At 39.4% G+C, this 22733-nt stretch overlaps 2 protein-coding genes across 3 annotated transcripts; both read left to right on the plus strand.

Moving 5' to 3' along the window:
• Nucleotides 1-455: 455 nt before the first annotated feature.
• dusp22a (dual specificity phosphatase 22a) lies at nucleotides 456-12083 on the plus strand (the record flags this gene model as incomplete). 2 transcript variants are annotated; one of them, XM_079174981.1, is made up of 7 exons in its annotated part: nucleotides 456-692; nucleotides 1589-1622; nucleotides 2352-2434; nucleotides 3235-3284; nucleotides 7038-7112; nucleotides 7362-7533; nucleotides 10886-12083. In XM_079174981.1, 7 exons carry the CDS (start codon nucleotides 672-674, stop codon nucleotides 11075-11077), a joined length of 627 nt encoding a protein of 208 aa, XP_079031107.1. In that variant the 3' UTR covers nucleotides 11078-12083. The 2 variants fall into 2 exon arrangements, with proteins under 2 accessions (XP_079031107.1, XP_079031106.1); XM_079174980.1 differs by lacking the exon at nucleotides 456-692 and having other exon boundaries at nucleotides 1565-1622.
• Nucleotides 12084-13836: 1753 nt separating this feature from the next.
• Nucleotides 13837-17752, plus strand: irf8 (interferon regulatory factor 8). Its single transcript, XM_079161959.1, has 9 exons — nucleotides 13837-13917; nucleotides 14017-14227; nucleotides 14689-14872; nucleotides 14985-15082; nucleotides 15345-15402; nucleotides 15848-15892; nucleotides 16062-16454; nucleotides 16594-16709; nucleotides 16833-17752. Exons 2-9 carry the CDS (start codon nucleotides 14057-14059, stop codon nucleotides 17028-17030), a joined length of 1263 nt encoding a protein of 420 aa, XP_079018085.1. The 5' UTR covers nucleotides 13837-13917; nucleotides 14017-14056; the 3' UTR covers nucleotides 17031-17752.
• The last annotated feature ends 4981 nt before the right edge of the window (nucleotides 17753-22733 follow it).

The raw sequence follows: 22733 nt of genomic DNA on the forward strand, positions 1-22733 counted from the left end.
AGCTGAATCTATATTATTTACAGTTGGGACTAATATTGTCCAAAAAGGACGCCATACCTTTGTACAGCAAAGAGCTGTAGGTTAGCAGCAGCACCATTTCCTGTTGACATTACCGATGAATTCTTGAAGTGAAATCTAATTTGCCAATGACACAATGTAATTGTCATGAAAATCAATATTACATGCGCTGAAAAGCCAAAGTATATGGTTGTGGCTATACTTTGCAAGAGGGATTCCGTTTGTGTCCGTTCTACGAAGATGCAGCTTCTTTATAATGTCCTTAAGTGGATCCACGGTTTCCTCATAATCTGCACGTCTAGATCCCAGGTGGTCTACACATGACGGGTATGGGTCGGTACAGCTGAGCTCACGGCCACACGCTGTGATGTCACTTACCGGATGAACCCGCAGCTGCCGTTGTTCCACGTCAAAACAATCCGGAAGATGATGCAGCATGACGGAACTGTTGTTGGGGCTGACCGTTGAAGCTGAATTGAGAACACTGCTGTGGTTTTAAGGGCGGTGGTGGGACTTAACAATGTTGTTGAGTAGAAGACAAACATAGCTAGTTTTATGAATCTGAAGCCAGTCAAGCGTCGGGGTTTGGATTCAGAGTCCATGTTAAAATATCGTAGCAGTGTTAGCTCATCGCACACTGGTTCAGAGTCATCATGGGCAATGGAATGAATAAGGTAGGCTTTGGTTTTGTTTTATGTACAGGTGTTTAATTGTTGTCTGTGGCTTTTTAATGGTAAATTCCGCAAAGTGTAGCTGGTAGCTGCGTGCCTCCCCTACTGTCGTCATTCAATCAATCACGTGACATGTTTTCCTCTCCCACACTGAGACTGCTTTTTGGATAATGAGTGCAGATAGTTCACCTTTTGAATGTTTCAATAATGTTCAAACATCTACCAAGATTTTAAAATAATAATCCTCTGGGTTGAGATCTGATGACATTTGGTCATCTGGATTCTTATTTTTCTACATTTCTGATTCATTCTTATGATTTGTGTGATGATACCGAACCCAGGGCTGCTGTGGCTGACCTCTGACCCTCTGAGGGATTCATGCAACTTTACTTTATTTTATCTCTCGGCCCAATTATGACTGTGGTATTTTTAACCTCCCAAATTACATTGATGCCCATTGCATTATATAGGCAATAGAAATACATTTGAACACCACATGTTTAACAAAAACTAGTACATTTGAAATTGGTCTTAAATTACTTTGCACAAGCGGATAAATTGGTCATCTGTATTTCCATTTGTAATTGCCACAATGGGCCCGCCATACATTTTATTAGTGTAAATCCAGCTCATAATTATCCTCCGACACCTTCTGATTCACGGTACTAGTTCCAAAGTACAGCAACACTCATCACTTTGTCCTGATAATCATGCACCGTTGCTTCAGGCCTTGTATGGCTGTAGGGAATGATTTGCTGGTACTTGGTTCTTAAGCCCTAAGCCTTAAATCCAATCTGGCTCAACCCAGGACATTTGTTCCTTTTCAGGTGAAGATTTTGAAGCTAGACTGTTATAATATCTAACCCGAATGCAACATGTCTGTGACTGCTGCTTCACAGGTTGTCGATGGGCTCTACCTTGGAAATATAAGAGGTGAGACAAACATGATGCAACTTGATTTGATGTTTGTAAATGTGATACAGACGTAGCTGGGTCAGGTTCGGCTTTCAGTACCAAAGGCAGAAGGCCTTCAATGCATGTAGGAATGAGTGGTGGGCGGATTGATACAGTAGAATATCACAACACCTTACCGTCAGTATTCTAAAACATATTGCTTTGTTTTGTAGACATTTTAATGCAGCACACAGTATTAACAATGTGGACAAACATTTTGACAAAAAACATTTAGCATTTTGTCCATATTCACTGTAAATGGTGAAAGGTTTAAACTATCAAACATCAGATGTTGTAGCTGAAAGTAGTTCTTCTGTCAAAGATATATTTCAGAGTAAAGAGATGCAAACGCCTCGTTGACCAATAAGATAGAAAAGGGTGGTGCCTCATGTAAAATGCACAGTCCTCTGTGTGTCCCTCCCTGGCCCCGAACAACCCCTTCCCAGCTAATGTGGCACTTACAGGTTTCTAACTTTAGCTGCCGCGATGATCTCTTCACATGATGGCGCATTGTGGCTAAAATTAGTTCAAGTGCCAGGAACAAGTGACCACGGGGCTAACTGTACCAAATGATGTTGCAGGAGAGTAAACAGTTAACAGGCCAGCCTCTGCAGCACTTAACAATCAAACTGGTTGTTGGTGTGTTTGGTTGGTGTAACAGTCACTGACATGATTAGTGAAATATATTCCTCTTTCTCTTTGTCCCAGATGCAGAAAATAGAGAAAGCCTATCTAAGAATGGCATCACCCACATCCTGTCTGTGTACAACAATGCTAAACCTGTGTTTGAGGTTAGTGGAAAATCCATGTTGGTCGGGTCAAACTATCTGTACTTTTTGTGAAAACTTTACATTGAGATGTTGGTGTGACTTTGCATGTAACAATGTGATGTATCGTGTCAGCCAGCTGGGGGTGGTGATGAGTTATGGTTGGAACAATCGAGTATTGTGCCTGCAGATGGGCAGTTTAAATGCTTACTTGTGAGTGTGTTTACACAAGGGAGGTAATAACCTTAGAAACAATGAGAAGTTTCTTTAGCCGATCCAATGTAGTGTAATTACTTGGCAATGACTTAAGTGTGATGTATTTAATTCCTGGGCATTACATGTATTATTCAACACTGTGTTCTGAGTGTGATATTTGTAGCAGTGATTTATTACAGAGGGCCTTGTTCTCCATTGTGCTTCAGCACAGCCCACAACATGCTCAGCATGTCACATCCAGGTGTCAGACAAATTCAAGTGTTCAGTCTGTTTCTAATGTTGGTCTTGAACTGTGAGTAAAATATATATATATTACCGTGATATTAATTATAGCCCCAGAAAGCATTAATAGTTAAGAAGTATATTGAGGGACTAGACCCACCTTAAGCTACACATTTACACAATACATTATTCTGGGTTCCAGACGTAAAAGATATTGGGCTCACATGAGAGTGACCGATGCTCACCTGCAAAACCTACCTGGGCTATCATTTTAGTCAATAATACAATAATAACGTAGGGGAAGATTTAAAGGTAACATTCAGACATGTATGTATGGCCTATGTTCCTCAATTTTGTTTCAGTTGTTATGCATGTATGTTTTACAGGACATGACGTATCTTTGTATTCATGCAGCTGATGCTTCCAGCCAGAACCTGTGAGTAAGCACATACGCACACACTCAGACACTGATCATACCTAATGTCATTGTCCATGTGAATTTCGGAAGCGGGGATGAGTCAGGCAGTATTATTTCAACACAATTACCCTCCAGTTTGTGGCACCAGGGTGTGACGGCCGAATGCAAACCGTTACAAATATTACATGGGGACTTTTTACAGTTTAGAAAACTGATTTCTTTTTTTTTGCATGAATTATATTGGTAGTTCTTTGACATTTACTATTATCAAACAATGGCTTCTTTCATTTATACTATGACTGGCAAAATTAAACCAGAGGGCAAAGTGACCAGTAGCTCTCAGTTTATTTAAATCATTTATCAGTTCTCCTTATCTCTTTACTTGTAGATGTAAGGTAGATCCTGCAACATAACACTAAACATGGAATATTCATAAAGATAGAGCACTACATATATATATATATATATATATATATATATATATATATATATACACTACCGTTCAAAAGTTTGGGGTCACTTAGAAATGTCCTTATTTCTCAAAGAAAAGCACTGTTTCTTTCAATGAAGATAACATTAAATTAATCAGAAATACACTCTATACATTGTTAATGTGGTTAATGACTATTCTAGGTGGAAACGTCTGGTTTTTAATGAAATATCTACATAGGTGTATAGAGGCCCATTTCCAGCAACTATCACTCCAGTGTTCTAATGGTGCATTGTGTTTGCTAATCGCCTTAGAAGACTAATTGATGATTAGAAAACAGTTATGCTGGTGAGAGAAGCTATAAAACTGGCTTTCCTTTGAGCTAGTTGAGTATCTGGAGCATCACATTTGTGGGTTCGATTATACTCTCAACATGGCCAGAAAAAGAAAACTTTCATGTGAAACTCGCCAGTCTATTCTTGTTCTTAGAAATGAAGGCTATTCCATGCGAGAAATTGCGAAGAAATTGAAAATTGACACGAAATTGTCTGGGTGACCCCAAACTTTTGAACGGTAGTGTGTATATATATATATGTGTGTGAGTATGTATTAGAGACAGAGAGAGAGAGAGAGAGAGAGAGAGAGAAAAATAGTGTGTTTAATGTGTCATTGTTCATCAGGACGCAGATTCGGTGTTGAAAGAGGCATGAGCTGTCTCTCCACCCTTGCAGCGGCTGCTAACAACACATTCGTCATGGCATTTCTGTTATTTTTTTGTTAGGGTCTTTTGACCTCATGCAACACTAGCACTAGTAATTAAACACTTGACACTGGCTCAGGGCACAAAACAGAAGCATCAGTCATGTCTTGCAGTTTGAGCATCTATGCAGAAGAGCAGTCTAACGGCGTGCGACTCCTGTTGATCCACTTTGAAAGTCGGAGCTGGTGAGGGATTTTGTCATTGCAGCTGTTTTGGTGCCTTCCACTGGTTAGTTGGGTAATTGGACAGACAGAGGTGTGATCTCAGAAAGTGTTGCATAAATCTCCGATATATTAAATCTCCATATTAAAATGGGGAGAAAGACGAGGAAAAAGTGGGGACATTTTGATGCAAGATGAATAATTAACCTGCTGACAACGTAGGAAACAAAGATCAGAGCCACCAGAGGAAGGAAAGCCTAGTGTGACATCTGGCTGTTGGTCTCGACCCCCCTCTGTCACAATCACTGGTCTGGCTGACGGGAGTGGTGAGGCCAACTGACGCAACACCGTGCTCCCACGCCAGACAGGGAGCCTCTGTGGCCAGGTCTGATTGCCCCTCCCATCTATAAGATCCACAGCAGGGACGGTTTTTGTCATGTTGACTCTTTTTTTCTGGAGCAACTGTAGCAGTTGGAAGCTGTCTGAAAAACCCTAAACTTCCTTAAAGCTTGTGTGTCTGTACTTTGGGATGGATGTCAGTAAGTCAGGTTAATTTTTATAGCCCTAAATCACAGTTACTGTCTCAATAGGCTACATCGCTTACGCTATGAAAGGCAAATAAAGAAGATGACTAAAACCCACCAGAGCAAGGAAAAACTCTCACAAAACTTTATTAGCTAAATCTTGGTCAGGGCTACAGAAACATCCATTTCTGTGATAGTTAGGGATGTAGTGGGTCACGAGTTGCCTATCAAAAGATAAAATGTCCGTAACAACGAGCTGGGACATCAAGGCCAATTCAGTCACTATTGTCGAGGATGTTGTCAATGTTATTGTAAAGTTGACGCGCAGTGATGTGATGTCATTCCTTCTGAATTAATACAAGATATTTAATGACCTTAAATGTTGATTTTATGTATTTGCTAACATGCACATGAGCCTGATTGTGGAGGGCCAGGGATTCCCCTTCTTTACATTCTCATGACAAGCCTGTGATGGTTTTAATGCACAGTGTGCACTGACCATGAAGGTGTAAACTCATTTGCATCAAAGATTTTCAAAATGAGATCTGCATTTGTGCAAGGAGTCTGCGTGTCCACCATGCTGTACTTGGTTTATAACTAAGACTATGCCTTTGTTTTGTGTTCAGTATGATTTATTTTGCGTATAGATAATTGGATTGGATACAATTTCAACATGCCATAGAATTGCACCAGCTATTTTTTCATTTGGAATTTACATTAGTTCAACAGTTCGTTTCAGTATTATTCTCTATATTCAACTGGTTAAAACCTCACATTTTCTGCATATTAAACAAGACAGCCGGAAACCTCTGTGCTAGGAAGACAGAACTAAGTGCTTAGGAGACATCTTTTGAAGAGGAGTTTGGATCTCAGGAAGGAGGAAAAAAAGTATAGTGGCAGTCAATCTATTTTAGCCCCAGTCTGTTACTCTGTCTGCTATTGAGTAACCAGCATCTGCTCTCAGGAGACGGCGCTATCAGCCATGCACTTCTTGATAATGCAAAACAACATCAGTGTTTCCTGACAGTGAACAAGTAGGATATTGAAGGAGCAGTTGCACCCCAGTGTGCTACTTGATGTTCATTTATGTTTTAAAGAGTCTAAAATTCTCAGGATTTCTGTGATCTTAAGCAATGCGCTAATTTGTGTTTTGGGGGTTTGGGAACAATAGAATTTGTATTGTGTTTTTGTGCTTTTTATTGGCTTGCATATTTGAGAAGCGTCTTACAAGTTGGTTTGACACAACCTCAGTATGAGGAATCCCTTTTTAGTTTGGCGGACAGAAGCATTTCAACCACCATAAGGCAGGAGGTTAATTTCTGTGTTTTTGATTTCCTTTTCTAGACACAGAATGAATGAATGTTGGAACCTGAAGTTATTTTGCAGATAGACAAAAACAAGGACAGTTACTTCCCTTGTCTGTCCCTACTGTCTGAGCTTTGGTCTACCACAGATTTTCAGTTTGAGCAGACCTGACCTTTTTCCCACATGACACATTGGAGTAGTTAAAGATAAATCCTTACTCCTCGAGATTGTAACAAAAACCTATCAAAACTAACTGGCCTATTCTGGGACCTGCAGTTTCTACAGTCAAAATCAGAACAGTATCAGGTTATCATAACTTCAGCAACTTATTTGAAACACAAAGTCAGGGCCTCAACACTGGAGTTTCAGTTCAAGGTGTGCTTTCTCATATCCTTTCCTGTGTAGTCTATTTTTTTTTTTTTTTTAGCTTTACAACCCAACATCACTCCACCTTAACAAAAACAAGCCACTTTCCTGATTTAATGAGCAATAGTTCAAATGCTATTTTTTCAAAACATTAATGTCTTTATTTTGTACTGCTAATCGCAGAAAGAAATGTGCTGTATACAAGTTCCTTTGTTGTCTCTCCAGATTACAGCATTTTAAAGAATGCATCAGCTTCATCCATGAATGTCGCCTGAATGGTGGATCTTGTCTCGTTCACTGGTAAGCTTCTATGTCTTAATCTGTAACCAGCTTCTTCCTGGCCTCTGGGGGTGTCGAGACATGCCATGTTCTGTGTGGATGTAGACTTGTAGTATGCCTTTAAAGGACCGAACCAAAAACAACCCTGAGATTTAAAAAAAACTGCTCAGTACCTGTTCTGTTATTTACCTCTTATCAGAAAGAAATAAGGTGTTCAACATGAAGTTGCCTTATGACAATTACCAAGCTGTGTGCTTTGCTTTGCTGCAGCCTCGCAGGTGTGTCCCGCAGCACTACCATGGTGGTGGCCTACCTGATGACTGTCACCCACTACAGCTGGGATGAGTGTCTGTCTGCAGTCAAGGCTGTTCGCTCCTTTGTCGGCCCAAACTATGGCTTCCAGCAGCAGCTGCAGGAGTACCAGACGGCACAAGTCTCGGAGGTAAACGCATGCAGGGACACACAGATACCCACAGAGAGTATCCAGCCCCCCTTTTACAGTTTGCAGCCTAAAGTCAAAGGGATTTTAAATTGCAGTCTTTAAGATTTTCTACAAAATATTCCACATTTTATAATGTTTTCCTCACAAGCATAGTTCTAGCTCTAGCTGTACGATATATTAGCATTCTGTAAATTTCTTTGTGTGTTTTGTGCTGTTGGTAGTAGAAATGCACAGGGACTGCAGGATATGACGCATACAACGATAACACTTCACATAAAGTCTGTGGTGAACCTATCAACCGTTCAACATGATACTCAACATGATACTCCAAAATCGTTTGTGTATTTGTTGTTCTTGTAGAGGCCAATGAACAGCAATTGTTTGTTTCACAGTAAATCAACTCCAAGGCTGAACCGGCATAGCTGAGATTCTTAGCTATAGCCAGAGATTTAACATCCGCACAGTGCATCAAATAAAGAAGCATGCTCATCTTACTGTTTGAAATGGCTCAAAAATCTCCACAATACTTGTCATTCTCGCACCAGCATAGGAGTCCTTTGTGCAAGAAAATAATCAGTTATTCAATCTGTAAACTCTAACACAGGTTTGTGAAACTTAATTGGTGTAACGTTCATATTAATCTTTGATAATTCGTTATTAATATCATTTTTTATTAACATCAGAACTCAGAGCAAGTAGTCCTAATCCTTCTCTGTTGTACATTAAAGGACAGGGTTCTGTTTAATTGTGAACTGTGACTTCTCCCCTGTCTGATATTAGGAATTTAACCTCCACAGCTCTGTGAAGCTCAGTGGACTTCTTGTATTTCCATGATCTCACACTATTAGAGACAAAGACCTGCCCTACAGTGGTCATAGTTGTCTACTTTCACTTTAAGGAAGGCCACTTATAGGAAACATCAGTTCAAAATTGGTTTCATTTCCAATCTGATTTGGAACATTTTTTTTTCCATGCAGACAACATGCCGAACAACGTACCATAGAATACATGACCGATGCCATATGCTTTTATTAAAAATACTGGTTCAAGACCACATTGGCTTCAAGTCATCAGAAAACTAGGACGCTGTTTTTTGTATTTTCACATTTTAGGTGTGAGGAAATTTCTACTTGCATTTTTATTTTGAACCATCGTATCCACGGCATTTTACTATTGGCAGTATGTGTTTTATATGAGCACATTGTAGATAGCTGTTCACAGCTTTAACATTCTGCAGCATTGTAGTTACTTAGAGGCACCGTGTGATCCCGTTACAGTGGCACTGACCCAGCCTCTGAGTAGAGAAGGGGAACTGCAGGGGGTTTGCTGGGATTGCATTATAGCTTTGTACTGCTCATCACGTGTTCAGTGTTACTGTCAGCATCTTGCAACATAACATGACTGAAAAAACGCTCATTGTTTGTAGATTTTGCACTGATTTCGAGGATTTAAAGGGAAATGGTATTTCTGTATTTGTGCTTTCCCACATCTGTGAATCCTCAGATAGAAAGTGAGGAATCCTGAAGACAACAATGTAGTTTAGTCACTAATGCAGCAGTAACAAAACCTGTGAAATACACTGAAGTTCACACCCCATAACTGTCTTCTTGCAGGTTCAATGAAAGGGAAAAAAACTGTCAACTTTGTGGTCTAGAAACATAGTGTAATAGTCCAGATGGGGTGTGAAAACAGGCTCCCAGAAGGCCAGAGAATAACTTTTATAAAGAGCTAAAAGACTGATAATGACCATTGTTAGCTGCTTATATTCAAGATATTATAATGGACTATAAGTGTTTAGTTCTTTTTAAAAGGACCAACATGATTTGTTCCCTTCCAAGTGTCTTTGTCCTGAAGTAATTTGTCTATGAACCAGAGCCTCAAATCCACCTTTAATCTTAACTTCACAGTTATGACTTGAGCTCTAACAGGACAAATCTCACTTTTTGGGAGTGTTACCTGATTGTGACGCCATCCCCTTTTGATTTTGACACATTTGACATCAAACTCTATATCTATCAAAGTATTAGTCATGCAGAAGACTTGAAAGCACTTTGCAGTTCCTAACAAGATTCATTGTCTTTTTAAAGATGACAGTTTGCAGAATATTTCACTTGATATCAGTCTGCTTATTGATGTCTTATCTTTATACTGTGCATTTGATTATGAATTTCTTGATGTTCTGAGTCAGTGCTGTACTCTTTTGGGTTGAAGGTGTGAAGGAACATGTATTGAACTACATTGTATTCTATGTCGTATGTAATATTTCTGAATAACTACCTTCACACAAACATTATGCTCATAGTATCACGGCCATGATAAACGAGTGAGACGCACACAACCAAGCAAATTAACAAATTATTTATTAACTTAAAGGCAACATAAAAGGCAAGCGTAAACTAACAGTGGCGTTTGAAGTCAGTCATTTCAGCAGTGTAGGTGAGTGCATGAGTGAAAAGTGTGTATGCAATGTTGTATAGTGTAGAAACAAACCATAATCTCAGGCAGGAGAGAGGGACCAACTGAGACTAAAGAGGGTTTTTAACAGAGTGCACTAACACACAGGGCCCATGTGTTGCCAGCGTTGCTGATCTGGTAGACTTGAGATTCAGAGTCCACATGGAGTAGCTCCACATGTCAGTTAATTGATCTTTAGCATTTCATGTAACGTATTGAAGCTTTTGGACTGAGTGTGTACTCATAAATAGCCAGGTTTGTAATTGTAATTTGTCTGGTGTGGTGGTGTCAATGTTCCATGGATTTTCAAGATGAGAGAAATACAGTAACTTGACTGTTTTTAAAGAAAAGTGTAAGAGATGAGCAAGAACCTTGGCAAAGGCCGTCTGTCCTGCCCTCTCCTCCCATCCGTCAAGTTTTGATTCATCACCTCCTACTAAGAAGAAACTGAGTATATGGATTATTATTTCATGACATACATTTTATATTGTACTCTTAGGTAAAGTTCAGTTCAAACTATTCAATCAACTTTGTATTTTTTAACTTTTTTTATAAAATGAAGACTTATTTAGAAAACAAGTCCGATCCAATCTGATCAAGTTAATTCAAGATTTATGACAGCAAAGTTATGTGGCTTCATGGCAAACAGACCCAAGACATCAAGCACAGATCACATAGTATACGGAATACATAGTACACTAATTCTGTTTAAAGACACTGCACTGTCTGTGTATGGTACCACATTTCAAATGTCTCCATTGACATTTTTGTTTTGTGTAGATTTATAGCTGTGAACTAAAGAAAATGTTGCCTGTCAAAGCCATTCCATGTTTGCGTGAAATGTATAGTCAGTAAGATATTAAATAATGTATGTTTTTGTCTGTCCTCTTGTCCCCAGTACCGCACATGGTTACAGTCCAGTTTCCGTCCCAGTCCATTTAATGACCAGGAGCAGGTGGGTGCCCTGCTGAGCCAGTACACAGAGCAACAGGAGAGCCAGAGGAGAGGAGCAGACCGACGCCGGATGAATCAGGATGTAGGTGTCTCTGCTCGGCTGTCAGACCCTGCTGATCCTGAAAGCAGCAGCTGAAACATGGGCTGCTGATCATGCTAAAGTCCTGCCCAACGCTGTCTGTAAATGGCAGTACCTATCATTCTGTACTCTATTCCAAATCAACCCCAAGTTCTATCCAACGTTAAGGCCTTTGTACAACTCTGAAAGCATAAGATGAAATATCTTTCATACTTTAATTACAGCTGTCAAATCATTTTAATCAATGGAGGTTGATTTAGAATTGGGCCACAGACTCTTATCAACGACCAGTACCTTTCTTGCTCATTTAACTGAGTACAGCCACAATCGGGGTATCGGTGCTCTCAGACGCCTTACTCTAAATACTTCAGCACCTTAGCCATGATGAATAAACTACACTCCCGTGTGGACTCTTTACATTGTCCAGCTTGGTAGCCTTAAATAAGTGACTGATTATGCTGCCATAAAGGAGCATTTTGTCTCCAATTTGGTGCCAATTATTCGAAGCAGTTATTCTGACATGTACCAGTTAGTGTCCTGTCCAGGCTCTTAATGGTACACTCTTTGATCAACACTGAAGCTGGGGAAGTTGGCATAGTTGCCGGGCTGACAGCATAAAATTTGTTATGTACATCCTACGGATATCGGTAAACACTATTGACTTTGCATTTACCAGTAAAACACACACTAACCAAATAATGGTCATGGTGTTGTTCACAAATACGCTTGCCACTTCATGCAACTAGGAGTAACATCTGGAGTAAGTTTCCAAATTGGTAAAATGTTCCTTTAAATAATACATAGCAGGTTGAGATGGGAAGCTACATAAAGTGTTGCTGAATTAAACTACAACTACATATATACATATATAACTATAATGCGAAAGTCTTCCTGATTTTACTGAATCTCTGATTTATCTTTTTATTGTGACAAAGCTGATTTATATGTTGTGTGTTATAGATGAATGGCTATAGCCAATTCTTTTAACTGTATTTATGGTGTTTTTTGTTTGTGTTTTATAATAAAATGAAGTGGAAATGCTAATAAATCTGTACTATCAACACTACGGTATGTGTCTGTGTATAAGTAAAAGTAATTCTGGACAGAGAAGATTACTATATATTGTACGTGTTATTGTATTTCACAGCTCACTTAAGCTGCTTGTCTCATGAGGCAGCTTGACAAAAAAAGAGAAAGCAGAGTAGCTTTTCTTGAATGTCAGTCCACGTTGACGATTTGAGAGGTTCCTGGGTTGTACTCAGCAGATCCCCTGCTAAAGCTGCTTTATACTACTAAGACCCAGGGTGTGCAGGTTCATGTTTTACTACCAGACAAGAAAAGTGAAATCAAAACCATATTTAATGAAAGAGTTCTTATGGATTACCTGATGACTAAGAAGGTACAATCAGCGGATGGTATCGCTCAGCAGCTGTATTACTCAAGTGGTGAGCGATATAATCTGCCACCAGATAAGATTACTACTACAGTGACTTTGAATGGCTCACATTATTGTACTGTGAACATACGTAAATCAATAACACAATTCATATTTCTATTCTCTCTCTCGTTGGTCCTGAGACACATCAAGTCGACTGAAACTTGTCATAAATGCATCGTCAAAGAAACTTGCTCTCATAAAATCTTCTAAGGGATACATAGTCGCTCGTTAACATGGAATTCATTGATGTGGGGGAGGCCAGTGGGGTTGTATTAACATCACTTTAGTGTTTTTGGCTTACAAATTGTAATGAAGTTAAATTGAAATGTAGTTTATTTGTATAATATTCCCACTAACCATATGTGCTAATAGACCTTTCATGGCTGAAAAGATGAATTGTGATTAGGCTTTAGTGTATATGGTCAGGTGTCGTGGTCAGGGGAGAAATGCCTGTGAAAAACTTTCTAAAACCTGAGCTAATGTCTTCAAATCGCTTGTTGTGTCCAATTAATCGCCTAAAACTCCAAAATGATTGATTCACTATCACATAAGACTAAGAAAAACAGCAAACCCTCAAAACTGGGTTGGAGCTGAAACATGGGAATGTCTGCTTTAAAATGACAAAATATTATCAAATTGTCAAATTAGTAGAAAATGTTTTTTCTGTCAATCAAATAATCAATTAATTGACTAATGTATTCGCTCAGTCCCAAAAGAATATTACAGGGATGATATGACTTTATGGAGGATAGACATTATTAAATGATAACTTGCTCTGTTAAAAGAAACCATAATGTATATTATGTATTATCATGACTTGATTATGGCGTTTGACCCATGAGCCGGATGATGATGGTGGACAATTATAAGTTGGCTTTATTTTTTAGCCCATTTGTGAATCCCCTTTTGGTCACAAGCACGGCCATTATTCAGATCAAAATATTCCTAATTACTATTCCACCATCATAATTAATAGACAAGGTTGTCTCCTATGTCATCTGGCATCAACCTACTGAACCAGCATGCAGATCTGTATAGATACTGTACCTGATCTATATTTCTCAGCAGTTGCCTACTGAGTGGGTGTCAGCGGGACATATCACCTTGAGTTGGACCGCAGAAATCCCCCACAGCACAAGGTAACTTGTGACTCTCCGGGTTTATTCAGCGGCCCGCATCTGCGTAACTATTCGCGTGGGCAGCAGCTTTACAACCTTCGCTTCTCTCAAGCCATTTCTTGTAAATGCCCGCAGTTAGGAGAAAAACTCTTCCGGAATGGGTAGGTCTACTGAAGCTTCAACGCACTCATTGGTCAGCGTGATGCAACGTTGTCAAATCATGTCCCAGCGATCTCATTCATAACACGGAGAACAATAAACTCGATTGGCATATGAGAGGGTGAAGCTGAACTCACTTGATTAAATCTGACAGTCGTCTCAGGATAACAGCTCAACCAACTGTGAGTGCTTTTACTTTTGATTTCTACTCTAAAGGGTGAACGTTGTAGAATACACGTTTAGTTTTACATACTATCATTAATTATATCCTCATCATTTAGGTACAAGGGAACAATCCAAAAACAACTTTTCTCACTCAAGATGTCAAACACGGGAGGTCGGAGACTGAAGCAGTGGCTGGTGGAGCAGATCCAGAGCGGGCTGTACTCCGGACTGCAGTGGGAGGATGAAAGCCGCACTATGTTCCGAATTCCATGGAAACACGCAGGGAAACAGGATTACAACCAAGAAGTAGACGCGTCCATTTTTAAGGTATGACAGCACTCAGTCCCGTCGATGGAATAGGCTACTGTAGATGCAGTTTTGGTTTTACGCAGCGCTGTGCGTAAAAGTAAAACTTGATCGCAAATCTTGAGTCTTGAGTTCTTTTGTGGTCCGATGGAAATGATAATGTATACCTTTACATTCCATTGTTGTAACTTGTTTGTAGCATATCAAACTTGATCCTTCCTCACTTTAACAAAATTGAATACATTCATTTCATTTTTAGATAGTAATACAGCGAAAATCATGTAAAGCACCAGTGTTATTTTAATATAAAATATCAATTTGTAAGTGTTAAATTGTAAATGCCAATATTGGTATTAATGTAAATCAGACTTTCTCTTTTTCTTTCTCTTTCTTTCTGAGAGTTGAACCATTTTTTTTTCTTGTAGCATCCAACATTAGTCTAATACACTACCATATTTAATATTTAGTTTTTCCCTCCACAGGCCTGGGCTTTGTTTAAAGGCAAGTTTAAGGAGGGGGACAAGGCTGAGCCTGCAACATGGAAGACCAGACTCCGCTGTGCCCTGAATAAAAGCCCTGACTTTGAGGAGGTGACGGAAAGGTCGCAGCTGGACATTTCTGAGCCCTATAAAGTCTATCGCATTGTACCCGAGGAAGAGCAGAAGCGTAAGTTTGTGAAAAATTGATCTGTCCTGAAAGTCAGCATTGATGGCCTTTAACAGCACAGTGCATGTTATGCCATTAACCGAGTCTTCGTGTATTCTTCTTTCGCCTACAGATGGCAAAAGCTCAGTGATGACCATGACAGCTATCAGCTCTGGTGATATCACTGATATGGACTGCAGCCCTGCAGAGATAGAGGAGCTCATTAAAGAGGTGAGACTACCTCACAGTTTACATTATTTATTAAAACATGAACCTTACCTCTCTCTCTCCTCTCAATCAAATCTAATACTATCGATGCACCTTCCCTTTATTTTAATTCAGCCTTTGGGTCACTTTTTTTCTGATTACCACACTATGCTCTCTATTCCAACACATGTTGCAATGAGCCTGCCCAGCTCCCACTTGGTCTACATGACTGTGTACAAAGGTTCTTTTGTTGACAACAGCTTCTTACGTTGTTGTCTTTTTGCAGGAGGAAGGCTGTAGTATACAGGCCAGTCCAGAGTATTGGTCCCAGAGCAGCATCAATGGTAAGACAATCGTTTCTAGTTTACAATATAACATACACCCCTGACTAAATTAAGCTGTTCACAGTACAGTCAGTGTTGTGGCTAGAAGCTGCAACACATCTTAGCGTTGTGTGTTATTTCTCGAGTGAGACTGTTTGTTCTTTGAGAGGTATGAGCTTTAATGACTTAATTTGAAAATAACCCCAGTGGAAAGCTAAATGACATGCCCCTGTGATTGTGGGCGCTAAATAGAGGTTATTTGCTTGTCTGTTGAATTCTGAAATGGAAGAATTGACTAACATCCTGTTGAAGTCCGCTGACTAAGAGGATTATTTCATTTTGAGATTGTGCTAGAGAAACTGTATTTCTGATGATGCAGCAAAAATAATGACATGACAGTGTGGTGGTGCATGTCCACTGTTATAATAAAGGCCTTAACTCATCATTTTCCTTCTGTATTTCACAGCTTTCCCTCATCAGGACCTTTTGCCATCAAGCAATCTCAGCTCAGGTATTCATTTATGCTATCCATGAAAGCATCATAATAACATCAGATCTATAGTTAGACATGAACAGTAATAATAACACCACAGGCTGTTTGCATTATCGCCATTATTTTTGTGTCATTTTGCACTTATTGATTTCCATTTGCAAAGCTCACCAAACGTTCTCTTCTCTAGCTTTCTCCCAGATGATGATCAGTTTCTACTATGGAGGAAAATTGATGCACACCACACCTGTAACTCATCCTGATGGCTGCCGGATCTCCCCACAACAGCACCTGAGCCGTGGACCGCTATACAGTTCAGACAGCATGCAGAGTGTTCATTTCCCACCTGCTGAGCTCATCGAGTACGACCGCCAGCGCCATGTCACACGCAAGCTCCTGGGCCACCTGGAGAGAGGTGTACTGGTCCGTGCCAACCAAGAGGGCATCTTCATCAAAAGACTGTGCCAGAGTCGGGTCTTCTGGAGCGGGCTGGGAGAAGGGGGCTCACAATACAGCCCCATGCCTTCTAAAATTGATAGGGATGCTGTAGTCAAGATTTTTGACACAGGAAAATTTCTTCAAGGTGAGCGTCTATGTTTTTTCAGTTATTTCAAAACCCAAAACACATATATTTCTTATCAACGCTTAAAACAAGCAAAATCATAATGGAGGATTGATAACTGGCAAAGATTGTTTTAACAGCTGTACGTTGTATGTTCCAGCTCTACAGATGTACCAGGAGGGTCAGTTTCCTGCTCCTGATCCGGCAGTGACTCTGTGTTTCGGCGAGGAGCTGCATGATCTGAGCAATGCCAAGAGCAAACTGATCATTGTGCAGGTAATACCAATCAAGTCATAATATGCGTCCCACATCAAATCCAAGACAGAAAAAGACCAATCACTGCAAATGCTGTTTTGTTGACTAAAAAACACATCTTTCTGTCTGCTCTCCCAATGGCAGATCACTATGGTGAACTGCCAGCACCTGCTGGAGGCAGTGAACATGCGTCGCTCCCAGCCTTACTGCACCAACCCAAACCTGGATATGTCTGATAATGTGGCCAGTGACCAGATGGCCCGCATCTACCAGGACCTGTGCAGCTACAGCGGCCCCCAGAGGCCAGCCTGCTACAGGGAAAACATGCCCATCACTGCCTGAACTGGGAGCAGCAACATACCTGCCAGGAGCTCTTCAGCGTGGACCACACTGAATGTACAACATATTACAGACATTTCTTATTTTCCTAACATACTCCGACAAGGTATTTCAGGTAAATGCCAGTATTACAAGTAGTTTTGACTTTTGAAGTTTATACCAATCACAGTGGAGACATAAATATAAGGAGGAGTAAAGCTCTTACAGTAAAACTTTTAAAATGCAGCAAAATTTTAGGACGTCCCAAATATTTTGTATATCAGTAATTTTCTGTTGTTGTACATACAGCGCCAATACAATCTCCGTGTCTAACTTCTGCTTTTTTAGTATAAGAGAATGTTTTCATCCAGCTCAAGAGAAAAAGTGGTATATTTTTATGTTACACACATCTCAAGAACATATTTTATAAATGTATATATAAAATGTTATAATAGTTTTGATACATATTATGATAACAATAGTTTGATGTATACAATTTAATTCTCAAAGCTGAATTCACTTTTTTGTTTTTGCCATTGAGTTGGTAATGTTTGGAGGAGATGGATTTTTTTTGTGTGGTAATTTTCAATTTCTTTTACAGTAAATGAAAAATCTTTTTATGACTTGATAAAAAATTGCATGGAATTTTCAATGCAATGTTGCATTATATTACAGATAGGTTTTACTATCAGATTGTTTTTTTATAAACTGCATTTCTAGTAAAACTAAGTTTGTTCTAAACTGCACGTGCTTGTCTTTATAATCATTTAGTTTTCTTTCATTTTGATGGCTTCATTATTACAAAAGTGACCAAAACAAAATGTTCCCCAGGATGAACATAGGACCATGTTTAAGCTCAATAACCACAAATTACATCTGGTTTAAATTGCTGTCAAAAACATACAATATGTTAACATAGGTAATATATCAGAATTAAAATCAATGTTTGGAACTATGAACTTATACTGTAACTGCATAACCAACATGGATAACATAACTTTGACACAAACGATAGTAAGCCTGATGTTTGCGGTGGATTACCTATGCTATGCTACCTATGTCTCTGCAATTTGAAACCCAACTGAAGTGAATACAAACCATTGGTGCATGTCAGGTGGGATATGGCGAAATTGAAAAACAACTAATTCTGCCGACAGCATATTTTCTGTCTTCTTGTGTCAATGCTTGACTGACTTTATCTCACGCTTGATAGATGAAATATTCAAATCTACACTACTGTTTAATGTCTGCACCATTAGATTAGGTTAAAAACGTAATAATAACTGCCTTATGCATACTTTAATTCATAAATCCCCATAATTTAGTCCAATTCATGAAATATCTTGATATATATTTTGGATCTTGATAAGAATTTGAAACTCTTAACTTTGAACATTGCTTGGCTGCACACAATACAACTATTTGTGGGGATGAAGCAAATTTCACATTCATCTACAATTTTTGCAGACATAATGTCTGCGACAATGAGGAATTACTGAAGATTGAATTTAAACATTTAGTTTAAAAAATGTTTTATCACATTAGCAAATCTTTACTAAAAAGGCTTTCAGTTCTTTTCGTTTGACTACAACAAAGTACTTTGCAGTTTATAGAGGGAACTCCTCCACTACCTTCACTATGCACACATACTGTTTATTACTCCGGATCAGGAATGATGAAACTAAAAAACTGCATGAAACTAGAATGAGGATTTAGGCTACTTAAGGCACCTAAACTCTCCCCCTCCTCCATGTCCCTGCTGAGTAACAGAGAAAGGACAGGAAGAGAGGTGACCAACTGGAGCCGAATGATTCACGATGAGACAACGACATCCCTTCTTCTTCTTCTTCTTCTTCTTGCTCTGTGCCTCGCACAGTTGGTCATTAAAGACCAGGGGGCAGATGACAGTGTCATCTCACACGTCAAACTGGGTGAATAGTGGAAATATTGGCAGGGAATTGCGCACAACCTTTTTTGGATTAAGCGATATGGAGACACACAAACACACACACACACACACACACACACACACATGTACAAACAAATGCAAACACAAAGAAGCATGGGTTTCTAATGTTCATTATAAATGATGCCACTTATGCTTTACATATATCGCTACTGTAAGGTGATATCCAAACCAAAAGAAAGCCTGTCTCTCGGGGGAAATTGTCTGAATACCTAAAAAACTTAATCATAAATACATGACTATAAGGTCCTCTAAATAAAAAGAATACAACTTGTTTTCCCACACAATGAATTAGTTGTATATAAACATATTTTTAGAGGCCGTGTAGCTCAGTCAATTTCTTATTTTGAATGAAAAAAATGTCTGCTGTAATGACTCACACAGATCACATAGTGAAAGAAGTCATGTGCTTTTCATGTGACATCTCTGGATAAAACCTTTCACTTAAATTAGAAGTTCTAATCAATGGTTCACTGACTAAAAACACAGGTGGGATGTTGTGGCGGTGTGCGTGTGTGTGTGTGTGTGTGTGGTTGTCTATAGGGGAGTTCTGTCAGTTCCACAGAACAGGAACTTACTTCAAAAACTGTCATAGGAAACTCTACCCTCACCCCCCAAATAGCATGTCTGAGACTGGATTACCATAATGTATTTAGGATACACATAATCCATGTAAACAGAGATACTGTACTGTACTTGTGAACTTGGACTTACAGTCCTGTACTGGTACAAATGTTAGTTTGAATAATCAATACCAAAAGACTGGAACCAGCTAGCCATGCTCTGTCCATAGATAACAAAATCAACAAAATGAATTGTTGTTTCTTTACTTCTATGCAGATTAAACAAATGAGATACAAGCTTACAATGTTAATCAGTGAGCTTTAGAGGTGATGGTAGATTTTGTTACCTTTGGTCAGAGCCATGCTGGCTGTCCCCCCCTGTTTTGCAGTCTGTGTGCCAAGCTAACCCGCTGGCGGTAGCTTAATATTTACACTACGGACCTATATTGATAGGTCCGTAGTGTGTTTCGCAAAAATGTAGTTTAAAATGTGCATGATATGTCTAATGTTTTTGCCAGTATTTTAACTACATATCTTATCAGACACAACAGAAGGTTGTTGTAGACTCCACAGGGAGTCAGACAGTCCACAATATAGTCCACAATATTAATTTCCTCCAGATACTTGTTTCAGTAAGCCTGAAAAACCTGGTGTAGATAGATAGTAGATAAATACTGTAATTCTTACAGTGAAGGACATGATATCAAATGATCTGTTTTTCTCCTATAGTCAACACAGGGTGCAGATGTGAATGTGTCTGAGAAGAGAGAGTAAAGTAAATTGTAAAGGAGGAGAAACCATTTTCCAAAAGTAGGCTACTTTTGCCTCTGATGTGCAGTTTATTGGAAATGCCTTTATAGTTTTACTTATGTTGAAATTATCACAAGTATTGTATTGTGGTATTGACACTTTTATTTAAGAGCAAGATTGGATTTTTATTTCCCACCCCTGCCGGGAGTGTAGTCGGAAGGGAAGGAAGCACATGCTTGTGTGCATTTCTGCTAACGGAGTCTCTTTTCTGTCACATTTCCAGTGTTGTCTGCAATGTGGTTCTCTTTGTATTGCAACAGCTCCTTGTGGTGTCTGAGGCTTCCCACAATAAATCATTAGACAAACAGAACTGATGTTGCCACCATATGTAACTATGGGCCTCCGCTCCATAACATTTCAATACACTGTGTTGTACATTAGCCACTAAAAGGAAGCAGCGCCTATTTTGTGAAAAGCAGCGCTTCAAGGAAATCAAGCAACAAAAAGAAAGAAAGAAATAGAATTACTGCAAACTCAAAGTTTTCCTGATAGATTAAAGGAATTACTTTATCTATTTTTGTTGTTTCCTGATTTGTCAGTTTTGCTGACTCCTCAGTCCTTTTAAGCCATGTCCCTGTTTGGCTGCAGGCTCAGCACTGACCTTTCAGTTGTTGTTCTCCACTGCATGTATCAGCTTGATTTTAACATGAACAATCGCAAGTTGTAAATAAAAATACCTTGATAAAACACGCTGTTAACAAATTGTTACTTGTGGTTTAGTATATTTAAGAAGCATTTTGTTTATCTGAAAAATATCTTTAATTTAATGAGTGTAATTATAGGCCTCATCCATGTTGTACCAGGTAAGACAAGATATATGCAAAGAATACTGTGGTGGGAAGTTGTGATTTACCATGAACAGGTTGTGTTATGCAAGCGGCAGTGTTGGGTGCGTTGGTGGTGTCTCTGGGGAGAATGGTTTAGACTCAGTGTGGCTGAGATGAGAATAGGCATCCAGAGAGGAACTGGGAGAGCCCTGAGGACGCTGTGAGTGGAGACACAGGTGGACGGGGAGCCCACATCCTGGGACGCAGGGAGAAAGCCACCTAACCACACATGTTGTGTACACACACACACACACACACACACACACACACACACACACACACACACACACACACACACACACACACACACACACACACACACACACACACACACACACACACACGTAGCCCCTGATCAAGGACCATATCCTCTAATCAGTATCAGTTCATGTCCTTCAAACCAAAGGTCCCTAAAGCCTTGCACATATAAAGGTTTTCTTCGGGTTTAACTGTTCACTTTGTTGTATGAATAGTTGTGAAAACGTCTTAAAATTATGAACGTACAAGAACTGTAAATCTTCTATCTTCATTTAACAAGAGAGATAGCGAAATGTGCAAAAAGCGGAAATAAAATGATGTCGCAGGAAAGATTTCACATGTAAAAGTGAAGATAAGGAAGTATGTGGATTTACGGGAAAGCGGTTTATTGTAACCTGCCATCAAACTATCAAACGTCAACATGTTATGATATCAGCATCAAGCTGCCTTCTCTGAGTACAGTGTAATTGCCTTTTTACATCAGATTATCCAGTGCTCAGGACCTCACAAGTACAATAAAATAAAAGCACAAAGGCTATCTTTGTAGCTATTTTTGTGAGAAGGTTTTTGAAGGTAAATTGAGTGACTCGCGTGTGACTGATCTCACAGGGATTCATGAATAGAGCTCACAAAGTTTGAAATAAACATAGGACAAATCAGTAAACAGATAAATATAAATATAATTGTAGGAATAACTATATGTAAACTCTGTGTACTAAATGTAAAGTGATCAGACAGCCCTGGATTCAAAGTAATATTAAAGAAGGAGACTGGGTACATTGTATGTGAATCAGCGGGTGAGGCGACAGCTGAGAATTGCATCAGTCTCTGTCCTGGTTGCTGCACTCTTTGACAAGAGTGATCCCTGACCGCCTGATCAGTCTCTGGACAGGAAACACAGGAAAGAGCCCAGGAAGATGTTCCAGCACACAACTTCTCCACTAAAAAGAGGAACAGTCAACACAGAGGTCAGCAGTAGAATAAGATTTAGACAACTTGTAAACTTTATTCGAGTTAGATATGAATGGGAGGGAATCCACACAGTTTTGATGAGATGGACAATTAGATCATTTGTTTCAGTACCTTGGAAGTACAGCGTGTGGGGCATTGCCACAGAAATACTCTGAGCTTGTTTATGACTAAAATCCATACATGTTGTTCTGTTTCATATTCAAGAAAAACAAAACTTATCAGTAGAAAAAGAGGGTGATGGGTGTCGAAGTGGAGGGGAAGACCAGGGTGGGGTACAGTCCCTGGGGAACAAAAGCCAGGGGAGCATGAGAGCTGTATTGACATGCAGCTC

The sequence above is a fragment of the Pholis gunnellus genome (assembly GCF_910591455.1).
Source record: "Pholis gunnellus genome assembly, chromosome: 1".
Classification (NCBI taxonomy): Eukaryota; Metazoa; Chordata; class Actinopteri; order Perciformes; family Pholidae; genus Pholis; species Pholis gunnellus.